This window comes from Lissotriton helveticus, chromosome 2_1 (assembly GCF_964261635.1).
Source record: "Lissotriton helveticus chromosome 2_1, aLisHel1.1, whole genome shotgun sequence".
In the NCBI taxonomy this organism is placed as follows: domain Eukaryota; kingdom Metazoa; phylum Chordata; class Amphibia; order Caudata; family Salamandridae; genus Lissotriton; species Lissotriton helveticus.
The window spans coordinates 310,529,542-310,556,496 of NC_136059.1; the positions used below are offsets into that span (position 1 = coordinate 310,529,542).

A 26,955-nucleotide genomic window follows, 5' to 3' on the forward strand; every position below is an offset into this window, starting at 1 on the left:
ACACAATTTTAAAACGCGATTATTAAGTCAATCACATTCAACAATTAATGAAAGTGCAAGGGAGCGCAAAAGAACCTCCGGCTTTCCGCCTCAGAGGGAAACAACAGCAGAATCTCGGGGGAATGAAGGGCCTCGCCCTTAAGTAACCTGGGAGGGCGGGAGGGGCGCAGAGCTATCCGGCCAGCCTTCCCTGTCCAAAATGGCACCTAAAGTTGTGATGAGGGATTCCCAGTGCCTCGTAACAGCGGCGTGGTGGGAGTCAATGTCAATGATGAGACCTATGATCTACTGTATCACATGCTGTTGAGAGATCAGTCATGTAATTATTGAGATCATCTAGACACATCAGACGAACACCTGTCTACTTATTGTAGTATTGTATTGTAGTGCATATACATATAAGTATATACTAAAGTTTATACAAGAGGTCTCGAATGCTTGACCTAAAAAAATAATGGAATTGATGTATGTATGTGATGTATGTATATTCTATATGCGAACCTAGCCAAAAAGCAGCAGAGCACTGTACATGGTCAAAGACCAGCATAAAGGCAATGATTGTTGGGAGAGGAAGCTGTGTTGTGGACGGTTAGTGAATGGTGATGTAGTGTTACTTAAAGAGGTAACCCCCAGATTCATCATTGTCATGTTTTGCGAGTCCTTAATAGCGATCATTAAGGAATCGCTATTAAAGATTCGCAAAACGGGATTCATGTAGAAATCGCAATATTTTTTGCGATTTCTACTGCTCCCTTATTTGCGATTCGCTAATTGCTAATCGCAAATAAGGAATGACCCATAGGCCGATAGGAATGAATGGGGAGTCATTCCTTATTTGCGATTAGCAATTAGCGAATCGCAAATAAGGAAGCGATTTCAAGGGTGCCAGGGTGTCCAAAGGACACCCTGTAGCACCCCTCAAATGGTAATTTACACTGGTGTTGCGCACACACATGTCCAAAGGACATGTGTGTGTGTGTAACATACAACTTAGAAAAATGCACTAATGTGCATTTTTCTAAGTTTTCGCTATTTACCACGAAGTCAGACTTCGCGGTAAATAGCGGCCTCAGATTGCTAATTCGCAATTCTAAAATGGTTCATGAATTGCATTTAGGGAATCTCAAATTGAGATTCCTTAAATGCAATTCTTCGCAATTTAGCGATTTCTAAATTTGCGATTTTTGCATTTGGGATGATGAATCCCAAATGCAAAAAAAGCTCTTGCAAAGGGCCAGATTCTCAGAATCTGGCCCTTTGCGAGCCGATTTTGGCTTCATGAATCTGGCTGTAAGTCGTCAACTCTTTTCTAAATTGGAGCAAAGTTGAGGCTGTCCTGATGGCTATGGAGCTAATGGGAGTCAATATCTTAACTGTTCCAAAGATATACAAATAGAACACTCCCACATTTGAATTTTAAAGGGGCTTCCACTGAATGATGTCACAGTATATCTCAAAACTCCAGCTAACACCATCAAAGAAAGTACCATTCTGGAATGCCTAGGGATGAGGATTGTTCGAGATTTATCAGAGGGCAAAGAGAACCTCTAGACTAGTAGTGTGCAACCTCTAAAAGATATATAGAATTATGGATGGTCAACAGTGAATTATGCGGATGTTTTTCACTGAGGGATGCTGAATGACATCAATTAGACAACAAGAGTGAACATCGAGTTGTCTTTATCACTCAGAACTCCAAGATAAAAAAAATCTCCGTAATTCACTTCCTACCGATCTATCATTTTATGTTAAGTATGGCCCCCAAAATTATCTGTCAATGCTTTGAACTGTTCCGCAGTAGCAAAGGACTAATGCGGGTGCCACAGATGGCATGGCCTCTGTTACATATCCCTGTCCCAAAGGTTAAAAAAAATTCTTACCTGCCATCCTTGACTAACTCCTGCCACCCTTCCTGCCTTCCTTCCCCCTCCTTCAGCTGCACGTCCTGCTTTCATTCAAAGCAGACAAGCAGTGCTGTGCTGGCAGGCTCTAAAGGAGGCCTCAGCCAGGCCTGGAAGGCCTTTAGGACAAATCAACAGTGGGTAACCAGTTTCGTTATCAACTGTTGCTATGTCATAGCAGTGGGTTATGAGGTTCAGAAATTGAACTAAACGATAGAGGCTATCTCATAGAGACATGCATAAAGAAATAGCTCAGGTAGGTAAAAAAGTGCTAGTTGGAGATAAATAAAACACTTAACAGCCTACCTGCATCCATATTCTTTATTATCGTATGTTATATACCTGTGGAAGTCGGTACTTCTCTCGCATGTGAACACGAAGTGTTGCTCTCTCTGCTTTCTTCTGAGCAAATGCTGCATCCCGTTCCATTCTGTAGGTAAAAACAGAACGCTAATACTGTAATGATTTAAAACAGGTTGGCAGACACAGAATCTATGATCCAATTAGAATAGACATTTCAAGAATTGATCTCCATTAATTATGCATATGCGTACAGCAACATTTTATTGAATTTTGAAATGTTTATTTATTTGATCTTTTATTGATTTTTCAAAGAATTACAGGCGTACTCATGGAAAACTGCAAAAGTCATAGTTATCCTGAATTAATTAAATGCATACCATTAGGCATGCAGAATTTACACGAGGTAGAAAAGTCTGCATACTGAAATAAAATGCAAATGTGCATCAGCACAGCTAACATCTTTTGTTTCTCCCTTTGGGGAAGTATTTTGCCACATAAATGAACCCCTACCACTACCATCGACCTAATTTAGGGATGCTTTCACCCACTTCCACTCTGGAAATACACTTATTCCAGCCCTTGACAAGATTACATTTGAAAGCATTTCTAGGATAGAACACTACCTGTCAGGGGTATATGAAATCGCACACAGTACGAGTTTTTTCAACTGTTACAGTGTTTGACCCCATGTCACAGACTTGGTGAAGCAAGTGTGCAAGGTAATATATGGGCCACGTCTCTCATCCGTTTGCATTTCTGTTATTCAAAACCCGTGATCCTGTAGCTGAAGTGTATAGTGTTTTGAAGTAGCCTCGATGCAGCAGGCATCACTGTATAAAACCCCAAAATAACTAAGTGAACAATGGACACCTATTGAAACACACAGGACCTTGGTGGCGCTCCCGGAGGCCCAACCCTGAGTTTTGAGAAGCAAAAATGTCATCTTGGTGTAATACGGTAGTTCCACAATTCTATATTCACAAACCTCATTTGCATGTGTAAAATTGCACTAAACCGGATTGTGATGCAATCCATACTGGAAGCCTCTTAAACGGTTGTCTCCAACTATATTGGGGATGATGTCATAGGAGCCAATAATTGGATCATCTCTCCACTTGATGTTACTAGTCTGTTAAAATAAACCCCAAGACCGAAGAATATTCCTGGTACACTTCTACAGAATTATAAACAACTAGAACAGGCTTTCAGAAAAACATACATGACAAATGTAAATACAAAGACCACATTAACTCTAATTAAAGAAAAACTATCAGACACACTCGAAACAAATACTATTGCAATAAAATTATTGATTCATCTAATCCCACTAATCTATCTTTCTCCAGTAGTAAAGGTTTAGGTACCTCTGAGGCTGACATTTATTCAACTCCGCCCACCAACATCAAGCTCACTAAGATCATGCATGTGAATGTCCATCAGGATGAGTCCCATTGGGCAATTAGGTTGTGGTGGCTGGTTATGGTTTTGACACAACACTAAGGGCCAGATGTATCAGCATTGCATTTTGCGATTTTATAATAGCAAATTTTACCGATTCGCTATTATAGAATCGCAAATTGCAATGAATGAAGGCTTCTCAAAATACATAGTGATTCCTACATATTTCTTAATGGCGAACCGCAATTTGAGATTCGCTATTACGGAATACCTTTCCATTCATTCCTATGGTCCTAGAGGCCCATAGGAATGAATGAGATGGCATATGCAATTTGCAATTACCAAATTGGTAATCGCAAATTGCGAATGCAATTCAAGGGTGCTAGGGGGCCAAAAGCCTATCCTGATGCACCCCCAAAAATGTAATGTGTGCACATCTGGCGCACACACATGCCCTAAACATTTTGATTCCGAGACCCCCTTGTCAAATTTTGTTAGGCGTAAGGACACCCTTCTGATAAAACTTTCTAGAACCTGATACTCCTTATCATCGGCAACTATCAACAAATCATAAACACCATCATTTCCCACAGCAAATAATTTTTACAGTGGCGGAATAATATTAAACAGTGTTTATTAATCCAAAGGTCAGTGAGCGTGGGGGTGTGGTCAACACAAAGGGCCTCATTTACGAGGAATTGGTGTAGGGCAGTGCTGTAAGTCTTCCTGCTGTGCTGCCCTACGCCAAGGTGAAAGGACTGGAATGCACTGTATTTATGAAATACGGTGCATTTCTGTCCTTTTCCCTTGCATTGGCGCAAAACTTGCTGCCTAGCACCAACATAGGCAGGATTGCTTTTGTACAGGAAGTGGCATCTTTCTTCACAAAACCAATCCCAAGAGGTGTCTTCCTCTTTCTATTTGAGCTGCAGAATGCAGCACACATGGAAAGAAGAAAGAATGAGGAGAAATTAAAGAATTTCTACCCGTTTCGCCTCCGCTGTGGAGGCGTCTCTTTTTGGAGCTGCCCCAGGTTTACTTGATTTTGTAAATATGGGGCAGTATCAAAATCCATAGGTGTTGTGTGGGAACCCCAGGCAAAGCCCACTGAATGCCTTTGTGACGCAGTTAAGGCAACGCAATGACTTGTGCTGCTATGTCTTACTCCTTTCCTTATCCCCATAAAGTTCAAATTAAAAGCAAGCACTTCACAGCCCAGTTGTTAACTCTTTGCACTATCACTCAAAAAAAAAATCTTTGTCATCACAAAGCTTGGTGTGATTTGAACAATTAAAGCCAGAACCGGCTCCCAATCACCCTTTACACTTGCAGATTAACTTATAGGCACATTTGCATTTCACTCAGGCAAGCAGATACTCTGGCATGCATGCTTTTCCAGCACTAGAGACTCAGTTGATAAAACTTCAGCTGATAACAATCTTGATTAGCCATCCCAGGACAGCTGTCGTTTGGCTGTTTTTTCTCAAAACAAAAGCAAATATTTTTGATTGCAGTCACAAGTGAGGCTGGGGAATGCGTGACCCCCTTCTCAGGACTCCATGGCCGCCCCGGGGGACGCGCCCCACAGATTCAAGACTTCTGCCCTAAGGGCATGCTTATACACCACTTGGCACTTGGAACTTAACGTTGGTGGTCATTTGCGATTTCTTAGAGCAAGGTCGCAATTTTTTGATGCTTCCTGCACTGCATTTAGGGAATCACAAATTGCGATTCCCCACATGCATTCCCAAAATAGTTAATTGTAGAAATTGCGATTCCCTATTTTATGAATGCCTTTTGGGAAAATACATCCCAAAAGGCTTTTTACCATTCGCAAACAGGCAACCGTTAAAAGATTTGATACATCTGGCTGTAAGCTCAGAGCTGAAGACATTTAGCGATAAAAACTACTATATATACATATTTAATTAAATGTTTTATCTAGGACTTTCAAATAGCATTCTATGTCACCGTTCAGATACACCAGAGCACTGCAGGTCAGGAAGAGCCTGGATTTTGCACTGATGGGGAGTCGGGAGTCAAATCAGCACCAGGCAGTCCCCAGTCCAATATATGTCAGTCGTTACCTGTATTTAGTCAGTACCCTTACATGAAAAGAGTTCAGCCATAGAAGTATAATTTCACCTAAGGTCGTAATGTTTTAGCCAGCAGTGGGCTTTTTTTCCCGACCACCATTAACGAGGCAATATTATGTCCACAATCCCTATTACCAGTGCATCTTATTTTCCCAGTCTGAAATGGTAGGTTTTTTACGGCGGAAGTTACATCACAATTGTCACCCATTTTGTAAAAAGTTCTGTGTAATACACCCATTCCTAAAGTCTGCATTTCACTCCGTCACAAATATTTAAAAACCCGAGGCAGCAGAGAAGTGAATAAGTAGGCATGTAAAGCAACATATATCTATTATGACGTAAAAATGTATTAGTATAAAAGAGTATTTAATTTGTGTATTTACTTTTGTTAAATATTTTCTTATAGTAGGTGCGTTCTGACGTCCTATAAACCAGAATGATGGAAATATTTGATTACATGCTTGGAAAGGAATAAAATATTTCACAACTAGGTCAGAATCATTTAGTTCAATCAAGTAGTGGCGTTCTTAAACAAGAATCTCCTCCCAAGCAATTTTTTAAAAATGTGGTTGAGTATTTTGCCAAGTACAATGACTTTTTTCAGTTTAAGCGATTTTTATTGAGCCTAAACACACAAAACAAGAAGATACATAGCAGATATACAATAATAACTAATTGTAAATTTACACAAAAGCATTGAACAATTAGAATGAAGCACATTTTATAATAAACAGATATAAAAGAGGAAAAGAGATAACAAAAGTAAGGAGAGAGTAAGAAGTGGAGTGAGAAGAAAGAAAGTTTGTAAAAGCTAGCCAGATTAAATCAGATGTAATTTTTTCGGGAGAGTAAAAGAAGAAACAGTTTAAATTCTACGTTTTTTACAAACGAGATTCCACCAAGCAAAAACTGATAATTTGGAGCGATACTTTCAAGGCAATTGTAATGAGAATATTGAATAAAGTAAGAACATTAGTGGAGTAATCAGCATTGGAGGATAATGTGCTCAAGAAAACAGTGGAAAAGGTAAATAGTAAATCATAACTGAACATTTACACCAAACTGAACTCCAAAAAGCTTTACGGCCTCATTTATAAATAGTGTTCCATCGCTGGGGAAAAACAGCAATGCAACACTTTTCATTGCGACACCATGGATGCGTCGTAATTACACTACCGCAATCCATGTCGCAAGGATTGCACAGATAAATCAGGAATCCTGATGTATCTGGTGGCACAGTATTGACACATTGCTGGAGTGTGTCAGTAACCTGACTTAACTTCAGCAATGTGTCATTACACAAGTCCCATGTAAAAGGCACTGTGTCACTTCTTATGTCTGCTTGAAGCAGATATAAAGATTGTTGAGGAGTAAAGTCGGAGGTGTTGCTCAGTTAAATCTCATAGATTTTACTGCCCAACTTCTAGGGAACGCCCACCCTGCATACATTATACCTGATGCAGGTATTATGTGTCATAGAGCTTTACAAATTTACGCATCTGAGTAGCTACATCACTTCGTAAATAGGGCGCAGTGTGGCGCATTAATTATGCTGATTCAGCATCACTGAAAAGTGATGTAACAGCAGCGCAAGGCCTTTATAAATAAGGCGCCTTAATGTTTAAAAGTACGTGACAAACTACGGAGCAATTTTCATCAGCACAAAGTCAGCAAAGAGAAGAGACAGATTAATCAAATTTACTAATATGAACTGGAATAAATATAGCTGAATTATAGACCAACAACAGTGGTTGAGTAACATCTGCTGCTCTGGATGTTTTAAATAATTTTAAATATAACGTATCCCAAATTTCTACAGCAAAACAAACATTCAAATATTCTTCCCAAAGTAGTTCAATGGTAGTCTGAGGTCTCATCCTGATAGATTGCAGTAGCTTTTTGTATAAAATGGCAGCTTTAGGAAGAGATCCATTCCAATGTTAATAGCTGTACTAGGTAAGAGAAAAATAGATTCAAAGGGCATAGGGAACTCATTAGGAATACCAATTTCCGAATTGCTATTAACTCCAAATCATCACAGTAGGGAAATCGAGATTTTCCAATGTATGAATTTGTTTTCCCAAATAGCGATTCCTGGTAGCTCGCAAATTGACCTACTTTTTGAATATTAATGAGGTAGGTGGTAATTTGCAACCCATTAGAAATCGCAACCTTCACAGGGATGGTGGCCTTCTGAGGTCAGCCAACTACCATGTCAGTGATTGCTTTTTAACAAAGCAATCTTTTTTTTTGCTGTAGCCCATTTTCCTTTAAGAAAAACAGGATATATTTAAAAAGAAAATAATGAAACTTTGGAGTTTCATTTCTTAAGAATATGCAGCGGTCCATAGAACCACTGCCTGCTCTTAAAAAATATGTTTTCAACATTTTCAAAGAGGTTTCAATTACATTTAAAATGGAGGTAAAGAATTACTGTTTTGCAACCTGAATTCGGTCGCCAAACAGTATTACATATCATACTGAGTCTGCATTTGAAACGGATGTCCACAACTCACCTCTTTCAAATACCAAATCGTAACTGCAAATTGCGCTTTAGTAACAAGTTACTAAATCGCTTTTAGTACACTTGAAAAAGCATTTTTCCGGTCGCAAACGTCCCGATTCTACCAATCAGGCCGTTTGTGACTAGAAATATATTTTGTACATCTTGCCCTATGTCCCTTGAAAACATAACAATAAATGGAATCACAAATAAAATTACATTCAATTTCCTGCCATTGTTTAAAGGGAACAGACATAATACATATTTTAATACGTATATTCATAAAGCTTTGCTCAGGTGAATAATGACCAAATAAGACTCTATTTAACAGGAAGTGAAAATATTGTAAAATAGGATTTCTAGAAATAAAACAACAATTAGACTTGTGAATAATATCCTTGAAAGAAAAAGCATTAAATAGGAAGCGTTCAAAAGAAATCTATCAAAGTATAGTGCCATCTTTAAAATCATAGATCATCACATCAGTCTGATTAGAAGGGATGAATGATGTCAATTAAAATTAAGAAATCTTATACCACCCACATCCTGTGGTCTGGAGATAGCAATGCAAGTGGAGGTGCTTACTTTTCTAGAAAAATGTAGAACACATGGGATAAAGTTGTTTATAGAAATAGTTCAAAATCTTAAAGGACAGCATGAAAATGGCATGTAGAATATGAGGTGTAAGGAGGAAACAAGATGACCGCATAAGCAGACACACCTCACCGAAGCTTCATCATGGCACAATCGCAGTTGTCTCACGTTACTTTTCTTTCAGCCGCAAGAGCCAGCAGTGGTAGCCTGGGCATTTGTGGGGGTATCGTTGGTGATGGACGTTGCACCACTGACCCTGAACTGTGGTGAAGAGGGCCACAGCCTGAACAGTGGCATGCCCGGGGAAGCCGCCCGGGAGTATTGCACAGAGTAACATGGGCTACAACTGCCAGCCGAGAAGACGGGTGAATTAAGTGCCTGTGGATGGTGGCATAGAGGACAGAGAATTGCGTCACCCAAGGATAGCTGATGCGTTAAAATACCTTGCAACTCATAATTCTAACCTGTATGTAAACGGGGGTTTACGCACAGGAAGGAATTCACCAGGCTACTGGTAATCAGGCCCTTTGATGGCAATGGTAGATCACTGCACCGTCATTCTGCGCAGGATGAGGATGCATTGAATGTCTTGACATTGTGGTGATGGCTATGTCTTAGAATTTAAGGGGAATTAACAAGTTATTATGATCCAAAGGATATTGGCCTTTCTAAAAAAACATATGAACATAACCATACCGCATGAAACGCATTTGACATCCAGAGAACATGATAAATTGCAGACAAAATGGTGCGTGTAGTCACTGTGGTATGCCAGCATCACTTCGACACAAGGGGTGGTATTGTGGGTGGCCCTTTTTGTCCCACTTAAAGTGGACATCATATTCAGAGATGTCAATGGAAGCTATAGGGGAATTGTATGAGAATTATGTGGGCACCTACTGTCCCACTGAACATCTATGCACCCAATATAGACTATGTGGATGTCCTTGAAGGTATTGTGCAATTGTTCATGCTGTACATTTATTACGATATACTATGGATGGGAGATTTTAATTTTCTATTAGACATGTGCCTGGATACTTCTAATGCTATAGCTAGGCCATCTGGAAGATCCTTTCAGCCACTGCAAGATAGTATGGAGACATTGAATCTGACAACATAGGGATAGGACGGGATATTCTTTTCCCTAACCACCGCTTAATTACTTTTCTTGAGTCGAATTTGATCTTATACATTCTGAACAGAGAATAGACAATGGGATGTCCAAGTACCTTGATTGTAGTGTTGAACCATGCTCCTCTCTCTGTTGAGTTGCTAGTTAAAGGATGTACAGCACGATTACCGCAATTGCGATTACAAGCACGTGTGATGCAAGATCAGGTGGGAAAGTGCAAGCACACAGTAAGTGCAGAATAAAAGTCCCTACACACCCCCAAGATTATAGAAGCACTGAAATAAAATTAAGGAAGGCAGAAAGTTCAAATGAGAGTGCATTAAAAGTGCATTAATAGAGGTCACTTGAGTTTACAGCAGACATCAGAGATTTGCCTAACTGCTTCACACGACCAACGCGCACCTGGGGTTATGATGGCATTGAATGCCCTAACCCGGGAGCATATGTTGGCTGGACTGTCAACCTCCGAAGATGGCGGCCAACCAGGAAAGAGTTCCGGTACAGGGGACTTTCTCCGCTCAATTGGGACAACCCGTGGTGGACCGGAAAGACCCTGAGGGAACGAGGGAGAGAGTTAAAGAACCCCAAAGGCGAGCAAAGGCATGCCCCCGGCAGAGCAGCTGAGGTGGGAAAGTGGAAGCACACAGTAACTGCAGAATAAAAGTCCCCACACACCCCCCAAATTGTAGAAGCACTGAAATAAAATGAAGCAAGGCTGAAAGTTGAAATCAGCGTGCGCTAAAGTGCATTAAAAGAGATCACTTGCGTTTACAGCAGACATCAGAGATTCGCCTAACTGCTTCACACGACCGCTGCACGCCCGGGGTTGTGCTGGCATTTAATGCCCTAACCCGAAAGTGTATGTGGGGCTGGACCGCCAACCTCTGAAAATGACGGCCAACCAGGAAAGAGTTCCAGTACAGGGGACTCTCTCCACATAAATGAGGAAAACCTGTGGCGGACTGAAGAGACCCTGCGGGAACGAGGGAGAGGAGAAAAGAACCCTAGAGACGCCCAACAGTACGCACCCGGCAGAGCAACTGAGGCAGGAAAGTGCACGTACACAGTAAGTGCAGAATATAAGTCCCCACACACCTCAACATTGTAGAAGCACTGAAATAATATTAAGGAAGGCTGAACGTTAAAATGAGAGCGTGCTAAAGTGCATTAGAAGTGCACTAAAAGAGGTCACTCGAGTTTATAGCAGGCATCAGAGATTTGCCTAGCTGCTCCACACGACCGATGCGCGCCAGGGGTTGTACTGGCATTTAATGCCCTAACCCAGAAGCATATGTGGGGATGGACTGCCAACCTCCGAAAATGGCGGACAACTATGACCTACTACAATACGATACTTAGTCAAGGGTGTGAGTTCTTCTAGCAGAATTGGTTAGGGATGGGGGAATATGTTGATCAAAGCGGTTATCTTGAAAATAAAGACAGTAAAAAAGAATATGAGGGGTAATCATCATTGTAATAGTCACAAGTCTTCCCACCAATGACAGGAATAAAGTACACTAAAGAGAGAGCAAATTCAGAATTTTAGATTTCAAAGATAAAAAAATTATGAGTAATAATATATCTAATATTTGGGGAAAACCACATACCAAGAAATGTAATCTTTGAGAAACACCAGAGATTATTAGTGTTACTAAACATATATTGATAACGATTAATTTACAAGGAGTACATACGTTTGAGTAAAATTCAGTGTGTAATCAGATATCCTGGAATACAGTTGAATTTCTTCCAAACATTGATTCATAGCTAAAACTGTATTTGACATATATACCAGAATATCTTCAGCATATGCAGATCAATTAGTTTCTTCTCTAAGGCTCTAAGCATAACACATAAAGCAAAGGGGATAAAGGGCACCCCTGCTTTGTGCCTTTTTCAGATCAAATTATAACAAACATCTGTTATGTAAACAACAATTTTTGGTCGACACTGCTTTGGAGTAAAGTGGTTTCACAAAAGAAATACATTTGGGAACAAATCCAAACCATTGGATAGTTTTAGACAAGCATTTCCAATTAACATGGTCAAAAGATTTCTCAGTGTCATGTATGTGATATGCAACCATAGGAGTCTTCAAGACAGTAGCTTGAGAAATAATATTGGAAAACCTTTTTGCATTATCAGCAGCAAATCTTCCTTTAATAAAACCAGACAGGTCAGTTTTAACAAAAAAAGGCACAACATACTGAAAAAGAGATGCCAAAAGGTTTGCAAAAGTTGTACCATCATAATTGATAAGAGATATAGGCCTAAAATACTTGAATAATCTGGCATGTTTATCATGTTTGGGAATAATGGCAATCATTCCATCTAAAAAAGCACCACTAGCAATGAATGATTTGAGATTAATGAATTATAAAGTTCTAACAATTGGGAGCAAAAGAAGAGTACAATGACATATGTTCAATGGAAAAGCCATCAGGGTGTGGATCTTTGGGTTTCTTTATGAATTTAACGTCGGTCAATTCTTCTTTTAGTGAAATATCAACTTCGAGACCATCCAATTCATCATTCAGGGAGGAAATTCAAAACTATTTTCTAGCTCAGAGTCACAAGCATGTGCTTTTTCAGAGTACATCTGTTCATATAAATTGAAAAGACTTGCAAATGTCATTATTAGTAATTGAAGTAGAATGATCAATTTAAATAATAATGACAATAATAGGTTTGAATTCAGTTTCGATTTTCAAATATTTTAAAAAAAACATGTTTTCCATATTCCTTTTGACCACCATGGAATTTGGATTTAGTTTTAGTAACATATTACTAGCATTAATAGTGGCAATCTTATTTAATTCAGTCTTGGCTTTAATCAAAATCTGCAACATATGAGTGGCCTTAGAGGTAAAATAAGTATGTTCAAGTGTTTAAATTTTAACCAATAGAAGTTTATATTTACTGCTAAGGCTCATTTTTCTTTGTGAATGTGAAGACAATAGTGAAAGCTCTATAAGAAGCTTTAAAAGCATCCCTAGTATTAATAATATAATTGTGTAGAGGATTTTTTAAGCTGAAAAAGTCCTTCTTTAAAATATTGACTTCAGAAAGGAACTTACTATCAGACAGGTGCTGATTACTTGAATCTCCATCTTCCAGTTTTTGAGCCAATTGTGGTTAAATTAAGAGAATCCAAAATAGAAGCATGATTTAACAAAAATAGATTTTAGACATGGCAATCCTGATTCAGTAACTAAAATACAATCAGTCCATGAAAGTAAATTATGAAAATTGCAAAAAAGAAAACTTTTATTTAGCTGGATTACAAGTTCTCCAAACATCAAATATAGGTCTAAAAGAAACTGCTCCACTTTGGGACAAAAACACACTTAATTTTGTTTTTAACGCAAACTTGTGGACAATCTGTAGATCCATGGTAAAAATTAAAAAAAAGGGTTCCTCCAATGGTTCCCAACATTTGGTAATGTTGGAGATGCAGTAGGTGAGCACTGGAGCACACATAAAAAAAGAAATATGAAAACAACAAAATAAGAAATGAGCAACAAGAGCTGTTCATCTATGACTCACTGTTCCAAAAAGTAGCACCCCATAATGCCCTGCGAGGGCTTTTTGAAATTATGTTTTTTCTTCCTTGTGCTGCCCCTAGCAGGGGCAGGGGTCCCACCAATCATTTTTTTAAATATTGTGGTGGGCTACAGGTAGTGTACAGTCCTACTAGCAACATAAAAAAACAGTAAGTGTCCTGGGTCATTGAATCCATGACCACTGGAGAGATTACTATTCACTCCAAGGTGCTCGTAAGCTCCAGGGCAGGGTTCCCTTGTGGTTTGTTCTATGGCTGCACTTTGTGGTCTGAAAATGTTTAAAAAAGACTCCGAGACATATTAATGCTTTAAAACAAACTGGAATATTCATTTGATTATAGTTATTGGGGAAATTTGACAAAGACAATAGTCTACTTTATATATGTTGATATGCAGGCCCTTTGATGAAGCCTATATGCGTACTTTTTGGTGTTCTGACTCTTTGATCAAACCAGTAAGTCTGTCTTACTTTAAATAACACCCTTTAAATCACATAGTCAACCATGCGCTGCGGGGGTAGGGCACCCAACACCGCAGAGGCCCTGTACCCTGCCCTGCTGCACAAATCCAAAGACAATGAGTGGCAGGGACTGAAGCAGAGGACCGGAGAAGGCAAGCCAGTGGAGAGGGTAAGTAATCTCTCTGCTCATTCTGCCCATTATTTTGCCTCTTTCTGCTACTTTCTGACCTTTATTTTGCCTCTTTCTTCTTGTTTCTGACCTTTATTTTTCCTCTTTCTGCCCTTTATTTTGCCTCTTTCTGCTTGTTTCTTCCCAGTATTTGTCCTCTTTATTTTTCCTCTTTCAGTTTGTTTCTGTCCTGGCTCCTTGACGAAGATGTCGCATCCACAGAACTCAAATACCCCTAGGTATTATTAATACCAACCATTTGCCTGCCCAACCACTTTCAGAAGCAAAAATGGAGTTACTGCTGTGTTGCATATTGTATTACCTCTGGCTACATGCACAGTCATGAGCATTTCTTTCTTTTGGATACATCTTTGAAGCAACTTAACTCTGATTTAATACATAAACATATAAAACACATAAACATATAAATTAACACATAAACATATAAATGTGGTATTTATGGACCCTCCTCAACCACTCAAGATGGAGGTCCTCATCCTTGGCTCTACCCCCTCCACATGGGATAACTCCTAGTGGTCGGCCACGCTGGGAGCTGCCCCGACACCCACCAACCACGCACGCAACCTGGGAGTCATCCTGGACTCAACGCTCTCTATGACCCAGCAAGTCAATACGGTTTCCTCCTCCTGCTTCAACACCCTCTGCATGCTCCGTAAGATCTACAGATGGATCCCCACCGAAACCAGAAAAACAGTCACCCAAACACTCGTCAGCAGCAGGCTGGACTACGGCAACGCCCTCTACGCAGGAACCACGGCCACACTCCAGAAGAGACTCAAACTCATACAAAATGACTCCGCACTCCTCATCCTCGGACTCCCTTGCCACACCCACATTACCACCCACCTCAGAGATATGCACTGACTCCCGGTCAACAAGAGGATCACCTTCAAGCTCCTCACACACACTCACAAAGCACTCCACACAGCCGGACCAGCATACCTCAATGAACCACTGTCCTTCTACACCCCGAACCGCCAGCTTCGCTCCGCCGACCTCGCACTCGCCACCGTCCCACGCATCCTCCGAACGACCACTGGCGGAAGATCATTCTCCCAACGAACCGCCAAGACATGGAACACCCTCCCCATCCACCTGCGTCAGACCCAGGATGTCTCAAGACCTGGCTGTTCAACCAGTAGATGCTCTCCCATCCCCTCAGCGCCTTGAGACCCTAACGGGTGAGCAGCGCGCACTACAAATGTTTGATTGATTGACACATTCAAAACTCGTGTCAATCTTGACTAATGATTGTAAATAGATTTTATTTTCAGCGGTTGCTCCTTCACTAAGATGGAGGAGCATGGCCCCACTCTTTTTCAACAGTGCAAAAAAGGAAAAATAAAATGATAATAATGCAATGTTATTATCATTTTATTTTTCAATGTGAGCCAGGTTAGGACGGGGCAGGCTGGACTCTCATAATCATAAGTCATAAAAACCTAATGGCTGCTTCATAATCTTCAACACCTGAATTCTAAAGAAAAGACAGAAATTCCCCCACCTAGTTGCCTCTGAGTCAGGATATTTACTTGAGAGAGCTGAATCACACGTAAAGAAGTTACGATTGATACCCAGAATAAATGCTGTATGGCGATCAATGTCAAGAAAAGTGCTATTGGGAAAGCAGAATGGAAAGAGTATTACAATAAAGATTTTTGTGGGAACAACTGATTGATATAAGAAAAATTGTGGCAAAAGATGAGCAGTTTGAGTTCACAAGAAATACCTTTCAGCAAACTGAAAGAAGAGTTGACAGATGAAGGGGAGTTTGCAATGAGGAAAAATAAGATCATTCTACCTCAATACAAGCAAACAAAATAATGATTATGTGTAACACAGGACAGAGGGGAATTGTATGCACTAAAAACATGAGGAGATGGATATTAGTGGCCAGCGACAAATCAAAAAGGTGATAGATATGACAGGAAGCCTATCAAATGTAGACAAAACTCGAAAGAGATTACAACCCCCACATAACATCTGTTTGTATGTCACCGTATGTTATGCAAATGTGATATTGCATGTCGTATACAAACCAGTGGTGCACATAGAAAGTTTAAACTGGTTTTGTCAGATATAGTTTTGACATGGCCAGAGGTAGAGATTGTGGACAAGAATAACACTGGAGTTGTACTAAAAGTTTTGGAAACCATTTTGCGAGAAGGAAGACCATCCCCTTTAGATAGTGACAATGGAACAGAGGTGAAATCAAGACAAATTAAGGAATTTCTGAACAATGTAGGCAAATAACACTGTCTCAATTTATCATCCTTGTAGGAATGCACTTCTTGAAAGGTTCAACTCCCCATCCCTCAGGATGATATTTACTAAAAGGGAAGGGGACGTGGCACCCCTCCTTGAGCCTGTAAATGTCCCGGGGTCCCCTTCCCCCAGGGCCAGGTCAATTATTGTGTCCTGGGGAGCCCACCCCAGGACACAGTAATTTCCCTGCCACTTAGGAGTAGTAGTAGTGCTACTTACAGACTACAAAATGCAATTCTCAATCCTGGGGCCATATTATGGATGCAGCGTATTTTCCTGGATTGCTCTGGTGCTTGCAGTCTCCTATCTTTCAGGGCAGAGATCTCTGCCACAGTGGCAGAGATCTTCACACACATAAGGATACTAGTTTGTAGTAAATGTGAGGGGACCAGGTAGAGCTGAGCAAAAAAGGGAATAATTACACAAAAATAGATTGTGCTAAGGAAACTTAAGGCGAGGTTTGGGAGGGTCACACTAATACAAAACAATCCCCACAAAAGAGTAATAACATTTCAATTCATGAAATACTCTTAAAAACATAGTGCACCCCTAAAAGAATTAAGTGAAACTTTTATTAAAGGAATTTTCTTGCAGTTAAAGGGATGTGTGAATGCGTGAACAGAAATCAAAGTATCACTAGTATACTTTACATAATCTTTACTATAAATGTCAAGATTACGTCCTGGCAATATTTGTACCACTTAAGGGGTCACTTGCACTTTGACAGAATGGTGCATCCAGCATTAAATGGCAGATAAACTATTCCACTACACATGTGGTTCCCCCACCCATTTAGAAGTGAGGTAAGCACAGCGTTACAACCCAAGAAGACTACGTTGGCAGTTCCTCTCTTTTTAGGGTGGGCTGACCATCAGTTGTTTTCCTAACCATAATCTCTATGTGAGACATGGTGGTCCTGGTTAGGAAACTCACACAATGGCCACCACATTTCAGGAAGAACACTCCCAGAACATCCGGTCATCATTTTTTTATTGATCAAGAACAAACCTGCATTCTGGAAGTTTGTTCTTGCAGACCAAAATACCTTGCCGAGCAGGCACAACAAACATTGTGCAAGCTTTGTAAAGTTCAGGTGCCTTTAATGAAATTGCTGCACTGTAAGACAATGAGATCCACACCAGACAGGCATGCATCTCTAAATGTGATGGCAGTCCTCCGGCAGGAAGTCAAATCCATAGTCTTAGATGACAAAGCAGGCCGGCAAAGCCATAGCCAGGATCTAAAGCACTGTGTAAGTCCTTCACATTCTTGACACAGCCCTTACTAATACAGTAAAATGCAGTGGTCCTTCCTCCACTAAGGCTGAGGAGTGTCGCTCCACTGCTTCACAGCAGTGAAGTAAAAGAAACATAAAATGATGAAAGCTCACGCTATTATCATTATATAATTCCGTCTGCTGTGGCAGCTTTCGGGGCAGGGCGGGCTGCTCCGACTACAGAGGAGTGGTTTTCCCACTCCTAAGTGCACATAACTGTTTGGCCGGCCCTCTCAAGCCGATAAAACATTCATGCGCACTTCACATCTATTCCATGCAGGCTGCATTACAGCCGGCATGGAGAACATGGCCAGGCCCCCTTTCTCTGGCTGAGCGCCAATCCACTGCGTGGCTATTGGGAGATTGGGAGGTTATGGGGTGCTTCCTTCTGCTTTCTGCATCGTCCTACAGCCCGGGGACAAGAAGAAGAGGACAGAGGAGAGGCGCCGCCTGACTGTCCAAAACAGGTTTTTTTTATTTTTTATTTTGACTTTTTTTAAATAATGTCTGCAAATACAGTTTCCATGCATATCTTGCACAAATCAAGTCTTTGTTCACATATATGAACAAAGACTTGATTTGTGCAAGATATGGTATTCCCATGACGGTGTGTGGATGGCAAAGTTAGACAATGAAACAGGACAGGAAGATACCTTTGAACTGTGGTGTTGGTAGAGACTTCTAAGAATACTATGAACAGCCACTGAAAAGAGATGTATCCATGACTGACTCAATGCAGAACTTTTATTTGAAGCGGACATGACCAGATTGAAGCTCTCATACCCTGGACACCTAATGTGAAAACCTAATTCTCTGGACAGGTCTGTGAGGCTCAGCAAAGTCGACAGAAAATGAGATATATATATATATATATATATATATATATATGTACGCTCGCGTGTAAAGACACAACCACACTCACGGGGAGACTCTTGAACTCGCCTTTATTAGCCACAGCTTGCTTGAATAGCTTAAGGAGTTTCAAGAGATTGTGATTCAAGTCCCATTTCGCCGTGGTGTTCCTGACGCGTTTCGAAGGCTCCCGCCTTCTCTTCAGAGTAAAGGGCGAATTCATGATGGGAATGCAGGTACCAGCCCTGTTTATGACCATGGCACGCCCCTGGATATATATGGGATGCTTTGGTAAAAACTAGCCCTGAAGTAACTAATCAGAAAAATTGGTTGACAGATAAAAAAGGTTTTGTAAAGTGTACTTCATGTAGGGCATGTAAGTTTGGAGTCAACAAACAATCTTTTGTTGACCCCTTTTCAAACGTGCCCAATAAAATAAATGGCTATTACACATGCAAAACAGATTATGCGGTCTATATACTAGAGTGCACCTGTCAACTTTCCTATGTTGGTAGCACAAAACTCCCTGTGTTCAATAGGATCCTCCAGCACTTGCGGGCAATCGTCAACTCGGATCCATCTTATCCGGTTGCCCGCCATTTTAAATTAGTACATCAGAATAAACTGGAGGATCTTAAGTACTATGTTATTGACTCTGTTCCTAAATCCATCCGTGGTGGCAATAGAGAGAAAAAAGTACGCCAATTGGAGAGTCTATACATAATTCGTCTCAATACTAAAATACCGAATGGTCTTAATACAGGGGAAGATTTGGTTCACTTTCTATAAATAGTTGGTTTTGCTCTGAATCATATTGTATATATTTAGATGGAAAAATATTTTTACTACTCTTTGTCTATTTTGTTCTCTTATGCTGCTATGAATACTTGATATGAGAGGTGAATCGATTATAGGTATTGGTTGTGGATTTGTGTATATATATGAAATTAGATTTTAGGTCCTTTATATTTATTTATTGCAGGTAATGGATTTTAGAGAAACCTTTTATACTGTGGAATTTTTTATTGGTTTTACTAGTTTTCTAGTTTTACCATTGAATTTTCAAGCAGGAGGGGTAATTCGTTTTTATAAACCTCATGAATTGATAGATATTTGTTAATAACTCAACTGTGATTTAGTCTACCTTTGTATATGTATGCTTATTCCACAATTTATACGTATTTGATTCTTTAGCCTTTTCTTTTATTAATGGTAATTTTGTGGGCAGGCGTTAATATGTTTCTTTATCTCTGTTCTAAATTCTATAATTTACTCGCATCCGTTCTAAAACAGTTTTAATAGAAGTCAGGCTATTTATTTAGCAATGCTTCATTATTTACTACACTGGGTGTACTCATTATGAGGACTGCTCTTCTCCCATTACAATTGTTTTAGTATGAATTACATATTTTCTCCTTTTAAATAGAACTTGGGCACTTGCCCTGGATTTTTCAATTTTATAGGAGTTTACAATTATGCAATATTTAATTGTCGAAAAAATGATTTTGATTATTCTTACATGTAAGCACTTGCACTTTCATAATGTGTCTTTTTTCACTGTCTATGATTAGAGGGAGGACTTAGAGCAGATGTCATGAGATTTAAGGGCGTGGTTTTCTCTGACATGTCATGTGATCAAGGCTGGGGCAACCTGGCCGAAACGCGTCATGTTGTGACTTAATGGAATAAATTGCACTTTATAAACTTCCTTTGCTGTGGTCCGTTCCTGATGGTGTGGCAGCGTGGAGGCTTGTGTGTGCTCACAGAAGGATTTGGTTATATATATATATATATATATATATATATATATATATATATATATATATATATATATATATATATATATATATATATATATATATATATATACATATATATACACATATATACACATATATACACACATATACACACATATACACACATATATACACACATATACACACATATATATATATATATATATATATATATATATATATACATACACACACAATATTTTCCAAGTCTTTCATCACACAACTGTCCAGTATTAATCTGCAGTCTTGACTGCTGGACCCTTTATTATTCATACTGACCCCAGATGACAAGCTACCCACAAAGTTTGCGTCTTCACCATCAACTTTAAAGTTAGTTGCACCTGTTTTCATCATTTGGTCTTTTTTACATTTAGACCTAGTTACATTTTTTTCAGTATGCTAAAGCTGCCTCTGCAGATTTATGCAATCAAAATAATATATAAATTAAATAAATTACACATAAACAAAAGAACTTTGGGTCAGCCCTTTTTAGGTTTCGCCTCGCCGAAAGCTGCGCAGCAGACTTTCGCGCAAGCGAAAAACTTTTGTTTACATGTATGGGGCTTCGTCCCTTCTCTCTGTCCCATTGGCTAGCTCCATAAATGGAGGCTAGCCATTGGAACAGAGATGCGTCACTCATTCCCCGAGCAGATTCGTGGGCGTTCCCGCGATTTTTACTCATCCCGCCCCCTTGCTATCGTCATGCGTCTGTGGGCGGTGCTTTTGTTTTTTTTGGGGGGAGGTTTGTTTTGGTCATTTCTCCTGGAAGGCACCGCAACGAGGGACGTCTGCCTGGCATCAGCTAGCAGGTAAGTGGCATATTTTACTCCCGTTCCCGCCCCCCTCCCGCTGTCTGTGTGCCCGTCCCCCCCGCCCGCTGTCCGTTAACCCATCCCCCCTCCCGCTGTCAGTGTGCCCTTCCCCCCTCCCGCTGTCCATGTGCCCTTTCCCCCTCCCGCTGTCCGTGAGCCCGTCCCCCCTCCCGCTGTCCGTGAGCCCGTGTGTAAATGCATCGTAAATATGCATCGTAAATGCTTGGTGTGTTCTTCTTTTTGCTGCATTAGGCGTTTTTCATTTCTTTAGGCCTCTGTTTGCATGCTTTTCCGTATGAAAGTCAGGACTATTAGCTTTGGTCATGGGTGTTTCATTAGAGCTCACTCGCCTCGGGACTTTGGCTCTTCTGGGCTTTTTGGTCCACACAGAGAGCTTGGCTGCATCTCCCCCGTGCATTTCCTGTGCCAAGCTCAGCCCCTGGGCCAGGCTGCCAATGCCATGGCCGACATTAAAAGCAGCATAGTTTACCAGTGTCTGCTCGTTCTTCCGGGGTTTGTGGAGGTGCCAGTATCCGTTCTGCAAAACATTTCGTGCCATTTTATTGCTTTGTTTAAAAATGTATAACAATGGAAGAGGAACCCGGGCCAGCATCTGTCCACAGCTGTCCGGATGCCCTCTCCATGCCCTCAACAGCAGCCTCAGGGAGGCAGAGGGAGGCCCTCTTCAACTGAAGGGACATAAGCCACATTCTATGCAGAGCTCACAGACTGGAAACATACAAGGGCACAGTGGGGCGGGATACTCTGGAGGGACCCAGGGACAGTGCGAGGACTCGTCTGCTGCACAGAGAAACAGGCAGGCACACACTGTCAGAAGCTAACCAGCTGCAGAGCAAAACACACAATCTAATGACACACTGGTGGGCGGTGCTTTTTTTGGGGGGGGGAAGGTTTGTTTTGGTCATTTCTCCTGGAAGGCACCGCAACGTGAGCCCGTCCCCCCTCCCGCTGTCCGTGTGCCCTTCCACCCTCCTGCTGTCCGTGAGCCCGTCCCCCCTCCCGCTGTCCGTGTGCCCATCCCCCCTCCCGCTGTCCGTGAGCCCGTGTGTAAATGCATCGTAAATGCTTGGTGTGTTCTTCTTTTTGCTGCATTAGGCGTTTTTCATTTCTTTAGGCCTCTGTTTGCATGCTTTTCTGTATGCCAGTATCCGTTCTGCAAAACATTTCGTGCCATTTTATTGCTTTGTTTAAAAATGTATAACAATGGAGGAGGAACCCGGGCCAGCATCTGTCCACAGCTGTCCGGATGCCCTCTCCATGCCACTGGGACAGGAACAGACTAATTTGCATATAGCCAAGTTCTGAGCTGGGATGGTGCAGTGAGCTAAAAAACGGTGATGGATCAAGCCCTGATCTTTGGACTGGGTAAGAGTGGTCTGCTTAATTCAGGCACTCTGTTCATCACCACCCCCTTTTCTGAATCATTTTGTCCACCATAAGCGTGGAAGGGTATACTCAGATGTGAGTCCCTTGCTCATTGCACCATCAGGATTCAAGCAAGCCGGGCCGACGACGCCTGAAATGGCAGAAACCGGTCCCCGGAAGCTTGTTTCCTTCCCAGTACAAGAATTGGCTTGGTAGTTTGGTTTGCCCTGTTCCCATCATGCACTGGGACAGGAACAGACTAATTTGCATATAGCCAAGTTCTGAGCTGGGATGGTGCAGTGAGCTAAAAAACGGTGATGGATCAAGTCCTGATCTTTGGACTGGGTAAGAGTGGTCTGCTTAATTCAGGCACTCTGTTAATCACCACCCCCTTTTCTGAATCATTTTGTCCACCATAAGCGTGGAAGGGTATACTCAGATGTGAGTCCCTTGCTCATTGCACCATCAGGATTCAAGCAAGCCGGGCCGACGACGCCTGAAATGGCAGAAACCGGTCCCCGGAAGCTTGTTTCCTTCCCAGTACAAGAATTGGCTTGGTAGTTTGGTTTGCCCTGTTCCCATCATGCACTGGGACAGGAACAGACTAATTTGCATATAGCCAAGTTCTGAGCTGGGATGGTGCAGTGAGCTAAAAAACGGTGATGGATCAAGCCCTGATCTTTGGACTGGGTAAGAGTGGCCTGCTTAATTCAGGCACTCTGTTCATCACCACCCCCTTTTCTGAATCTCTCCATGCCCTCAACAGCAGCCTCAGGGAGACAGAGGGAGGCCCTCTTCAACTAAAGGGACATAAGCCACATTCTATGCAGAGCTCACAGGCTGGAAACATACAAGGGCACAGTGGGGCGGGACACTCTGGAGGGACCCAGGGACAGTGCGAGGACTCGTCTGCTGCACAGAGAAACAGGCAGGCACACACTGTCAGAAGCTAACCAGCTGCAGAGCAAAACACACAATCTAATGGCACACTGGCTGGAGGGAACCACATACACACAGCCCCATTTCCTTTTAAGGAGCAAGCATTGACAAGCCATTATTTCTCGCTGACGAGAGCTTTTTGGTGGTCAATGCTTTAGGCAGGGCTTTAAGTGGGCCGGGTCCTTCCGGTGCTCAGCACCGACAGTACTATAAAGCAGGTGCCGAACCGGGACTCTATTGGTCTCTCCATTTTTGTCGTCTGGGTGAAAAAAAAATCTCACCTCTGCAGCAGTGTCACCCTTCACTGCTTTTGAGGTAACTTCAAAGAGACTCCTTATAGTGCTTTCACAGTCTCACCACGCCACGTTTCTAGTCTGTGCTAACTAGAACTTATGCACTTTCATTCACAGAATGGCCATATAAGGTAACAAAAATGCCTTGTCTGAGCTGCGGCTGCTGATCGCTTTAGCCTCAGGCACAGCGAGCGGGGCTTCTGAAACTAGAATGCGTGGGGGTGGAGAGGGGGGCGTTAGGAAGGGGCTTGAAGAAAGGATGCTTTGGTTTGGTCCATTACTTGTGAGCTGCTAGGTCCGCTACTGTACCTTCCACAAGACTGCAGCGTGAGGCTGTGGGGGCGGGGTGGTGGAGCTGAGGTGTTTCTAGCGGTGCTTGCTTCCCTGCCCCCTCGCTGTGCTTGCTTCCCTTCCCCCTCGCTGTGCTTGCTCTCCTGAGTGTGTGCGTGGCTCTGGGTGGGTTGTGTGGCTCTGGGTGGGTTGTGTGGCTCTGGGTGGGTGTGTGTGGCTCTGGGTGGGTGTGTGTGGCTCTGGGTGGGTGGGTGTGGCTCTCTCTGTGTGGCTCTCTCTGTGTGTGGGTCTGTGTGTGTGTGGGTCTGTGTGTGTGTGGGTCTGTGTGTGTGTGGGTCTGTGTGTGTGTGGGTCTGTGTGTGTGGCTCTGTGTGTATGGCTCTGTGTGTGTGGCTCTGTGTGTGTGTGTGTGGCTCTATCTGCGTGTGTGGGGCTCTGTTAGTGTGTGTGGGTCTGTGTGTGGGTCTGTGTGTGTGTGTGTGGGTCTGTGTGTTTTTGTGTGGCATTTGCCAGAGATTAAACTATTGGCATTGTAAATGACAATGCCATTTATTTATCTGTTTTCAAAACCAACACATACATACAAATTTTGTCATTTACAATGCCAATAGCTCAAACTTTTCAAAAGGCGAAACCATTGCATTGTAAATGCTTGTTTTTAAATGCAGGCTGTTTTCCAGAAAAACGGGATGCATTTTAAAAAAAAAATGAAATGCTTTCGTTTAAGTTTTTTACGGGTAGGCCGTGGTCCCTGGAACAACGGCCTGCCCCTAAAAATATTTTCCCTGCATTTGCAAAGGGGAAGGGGTCCCCTGGGGACCCCTACCCTTTTGCGTGTGCATTACCACCCTCTTGAAGAGGGTGGTAATTTGCAAACGTATTTGCGGTTGCAAAACATTCATACATGGCTTTGGGGTTGCTATTAGGAAGGAAACGTCCCTTCCTAATAGCAACTTGCAATTCCTAAATAGCGAGTCGCAAATAAATTGTGACTCGCTATTTAGGAATTGTACATGGTCCTGTGACATTTTGCATGCACAAACGGGTCGCAAACCCATTGGCGCATGTAAAATTCAGTCGTACATAAAGCCCTAGATCAGCCATCCTCTAGTTATGTGTGACAATTATCCCTCAGCCATTAGGGGCGGGGCCAATATACGTATACCTCTTTGGGAGTAGAGCAAAGACTAAAACAGAGGAAAGATAATTACAAATCAATGTTAGGACTCTGTGATGTGACTTTCACACTGAAAGCGTCAGGCAAGCATTCCGTAGACCCACTGTCAAAAACAAAATTAAGCTTATGGCTTGCATGGTCTCTCTCCTTGTCTCCTTGTTGAGAGTATGTGTCCAGTGCGCATCTGTCAGATTTTGAATTTATCCAGATAAGATAAATTACGAAGCAAATCTTGAAGACGATGCAGTCCTAGAGAGACAATGACGTTCTTTTCAGCATTGTGTGATGTAGTCAAATTTCTCCAAGCCCGTCATGCTGGGGTGTGTAGACTGCCTCTCAACGATGCCAGAGGAATGTCACTTAGGTCAACTGAGTACAGTGTTACCTCTATCCAGGTAAGCGAGGAGCATTGCTCGCAATGCTGTTTTGAAATTGGTTTTTGGAGGAAAGTGTTTCACTTTTTTTCAGGAGGGAGAGCTTGCACTATGCTGCCTTTGTTTTTCAGTTGATGTGTACTTTGAAGACTGAACCTGTATTAAGTGGTTTGCGGGTGAAGCCATTTATCTGCATTCTTCAGAAAAGTTCCACAAAAACATAACCACAAACCCAGCATAGAAGAAGAAAGTTCCCACCAGTACAATGTTCTGAGTTGTTTTGCAGGCATTTGGAATGTAATCTTTCCAGGCTGATCTTGATGTTATTGCAATGCTTTCTACATAGACAGACAATGGATCGCAGCCTAGACATGGCATCTCAAGAGCTACTCTTTTTAATGTGCATGCTATTAGAGCATGCACACATAAGCCTCACTGTGCCATGAGTGTGCACAGACAGCTCCCCAGAGATGCACAGAGGGATCACATTTTGCACATGAGTTATCTCTGTTGGTTTTCCAGCAAGGTTTGCTTAAATTCTTTTCCTTCATCCTCCTCACTTCTCTATTCCTGCTAATGTGTGAAGTCTGTTTTTTTGTAAAATGTTCCTGTGGGTTACCTCTAAACGCCTCTCTCTTTTTCAACTCCATTAATTCCTTCTGCCTCCCTCTGCTTCTTCCCTCCTTCTTATTTTACTCCTGCCTTATCTGTGCTCCTCATGTTTTCTGGGACAGTGGCTCACTTACATACACTCATTCCTCCTCCCACCAACATTTTCTCCTTATTTCTTATTATTATTTACAATATGAAGTATTTCTTATTGTGATTCACTATGGGAGTCACATATATTAAAGCAGTAAATTAAAATACATTGTTCTGTTCTTGGGACTTGTGTATTTCTATATGGGTGTTTAAGTATCATTGGCATTGAAATTAGTTTCTATATTTTTACTTTCTATCTCTTTACTTGCTACGGAGCAGGGAATCTCTGTAATTTAATGTTGATTTTAAATTTTCACCTGTGGAATCAAATTGTGTCTTTGGCGATGTCGAAGATTAAACATTCTGCAAAAGTACAGCAATTGAATCTGAAAACACAGACACTGTTGATGTTGAAGGCAAAGGTAATGCAAAATGCAGCAAAATACCAATTGAATCACAGAATGCAGATACTGTTGGCGGTCTGACGCTTACCAGAGTCAGCATGGGTGATGTCAAGGATTGGCGGATTGTATATTTGTATATTTTTGTATATTTCTAAAGCGCAAACAATCGCTCCGAAAGGAGCATCCTGGCGCTGACTAAACAGTGTGCAAAAAGGATCGGAAACAGAAAAAAGACTATATGA

At 41.6% G+C, this 26,955-nt stretch overlaps 1 protein-coding gene across 1 annotated transcript in view; it reads right to left on the bottom strand.

The window, feature by feature from the left end:
• Nucleotides 1-26,955, bottom strand: part of CPLX4 (complexin 4) — a 286,388-nt gene that overhangs the window by 165,044 nt on the left and 94,389 nt on the right. Inside the window, exon 2 of the mRNA XM_078677272.1 lies at nucleotides 2,244-2,331. Coding sequence (XP_078533398.1) covers nucleotides 2,244-2,331 — 88 coding nt within the window. The remainder of the gene's footprint in view (nucleotides 1-2,243; nucleotides 2,332-26,955) is intronic.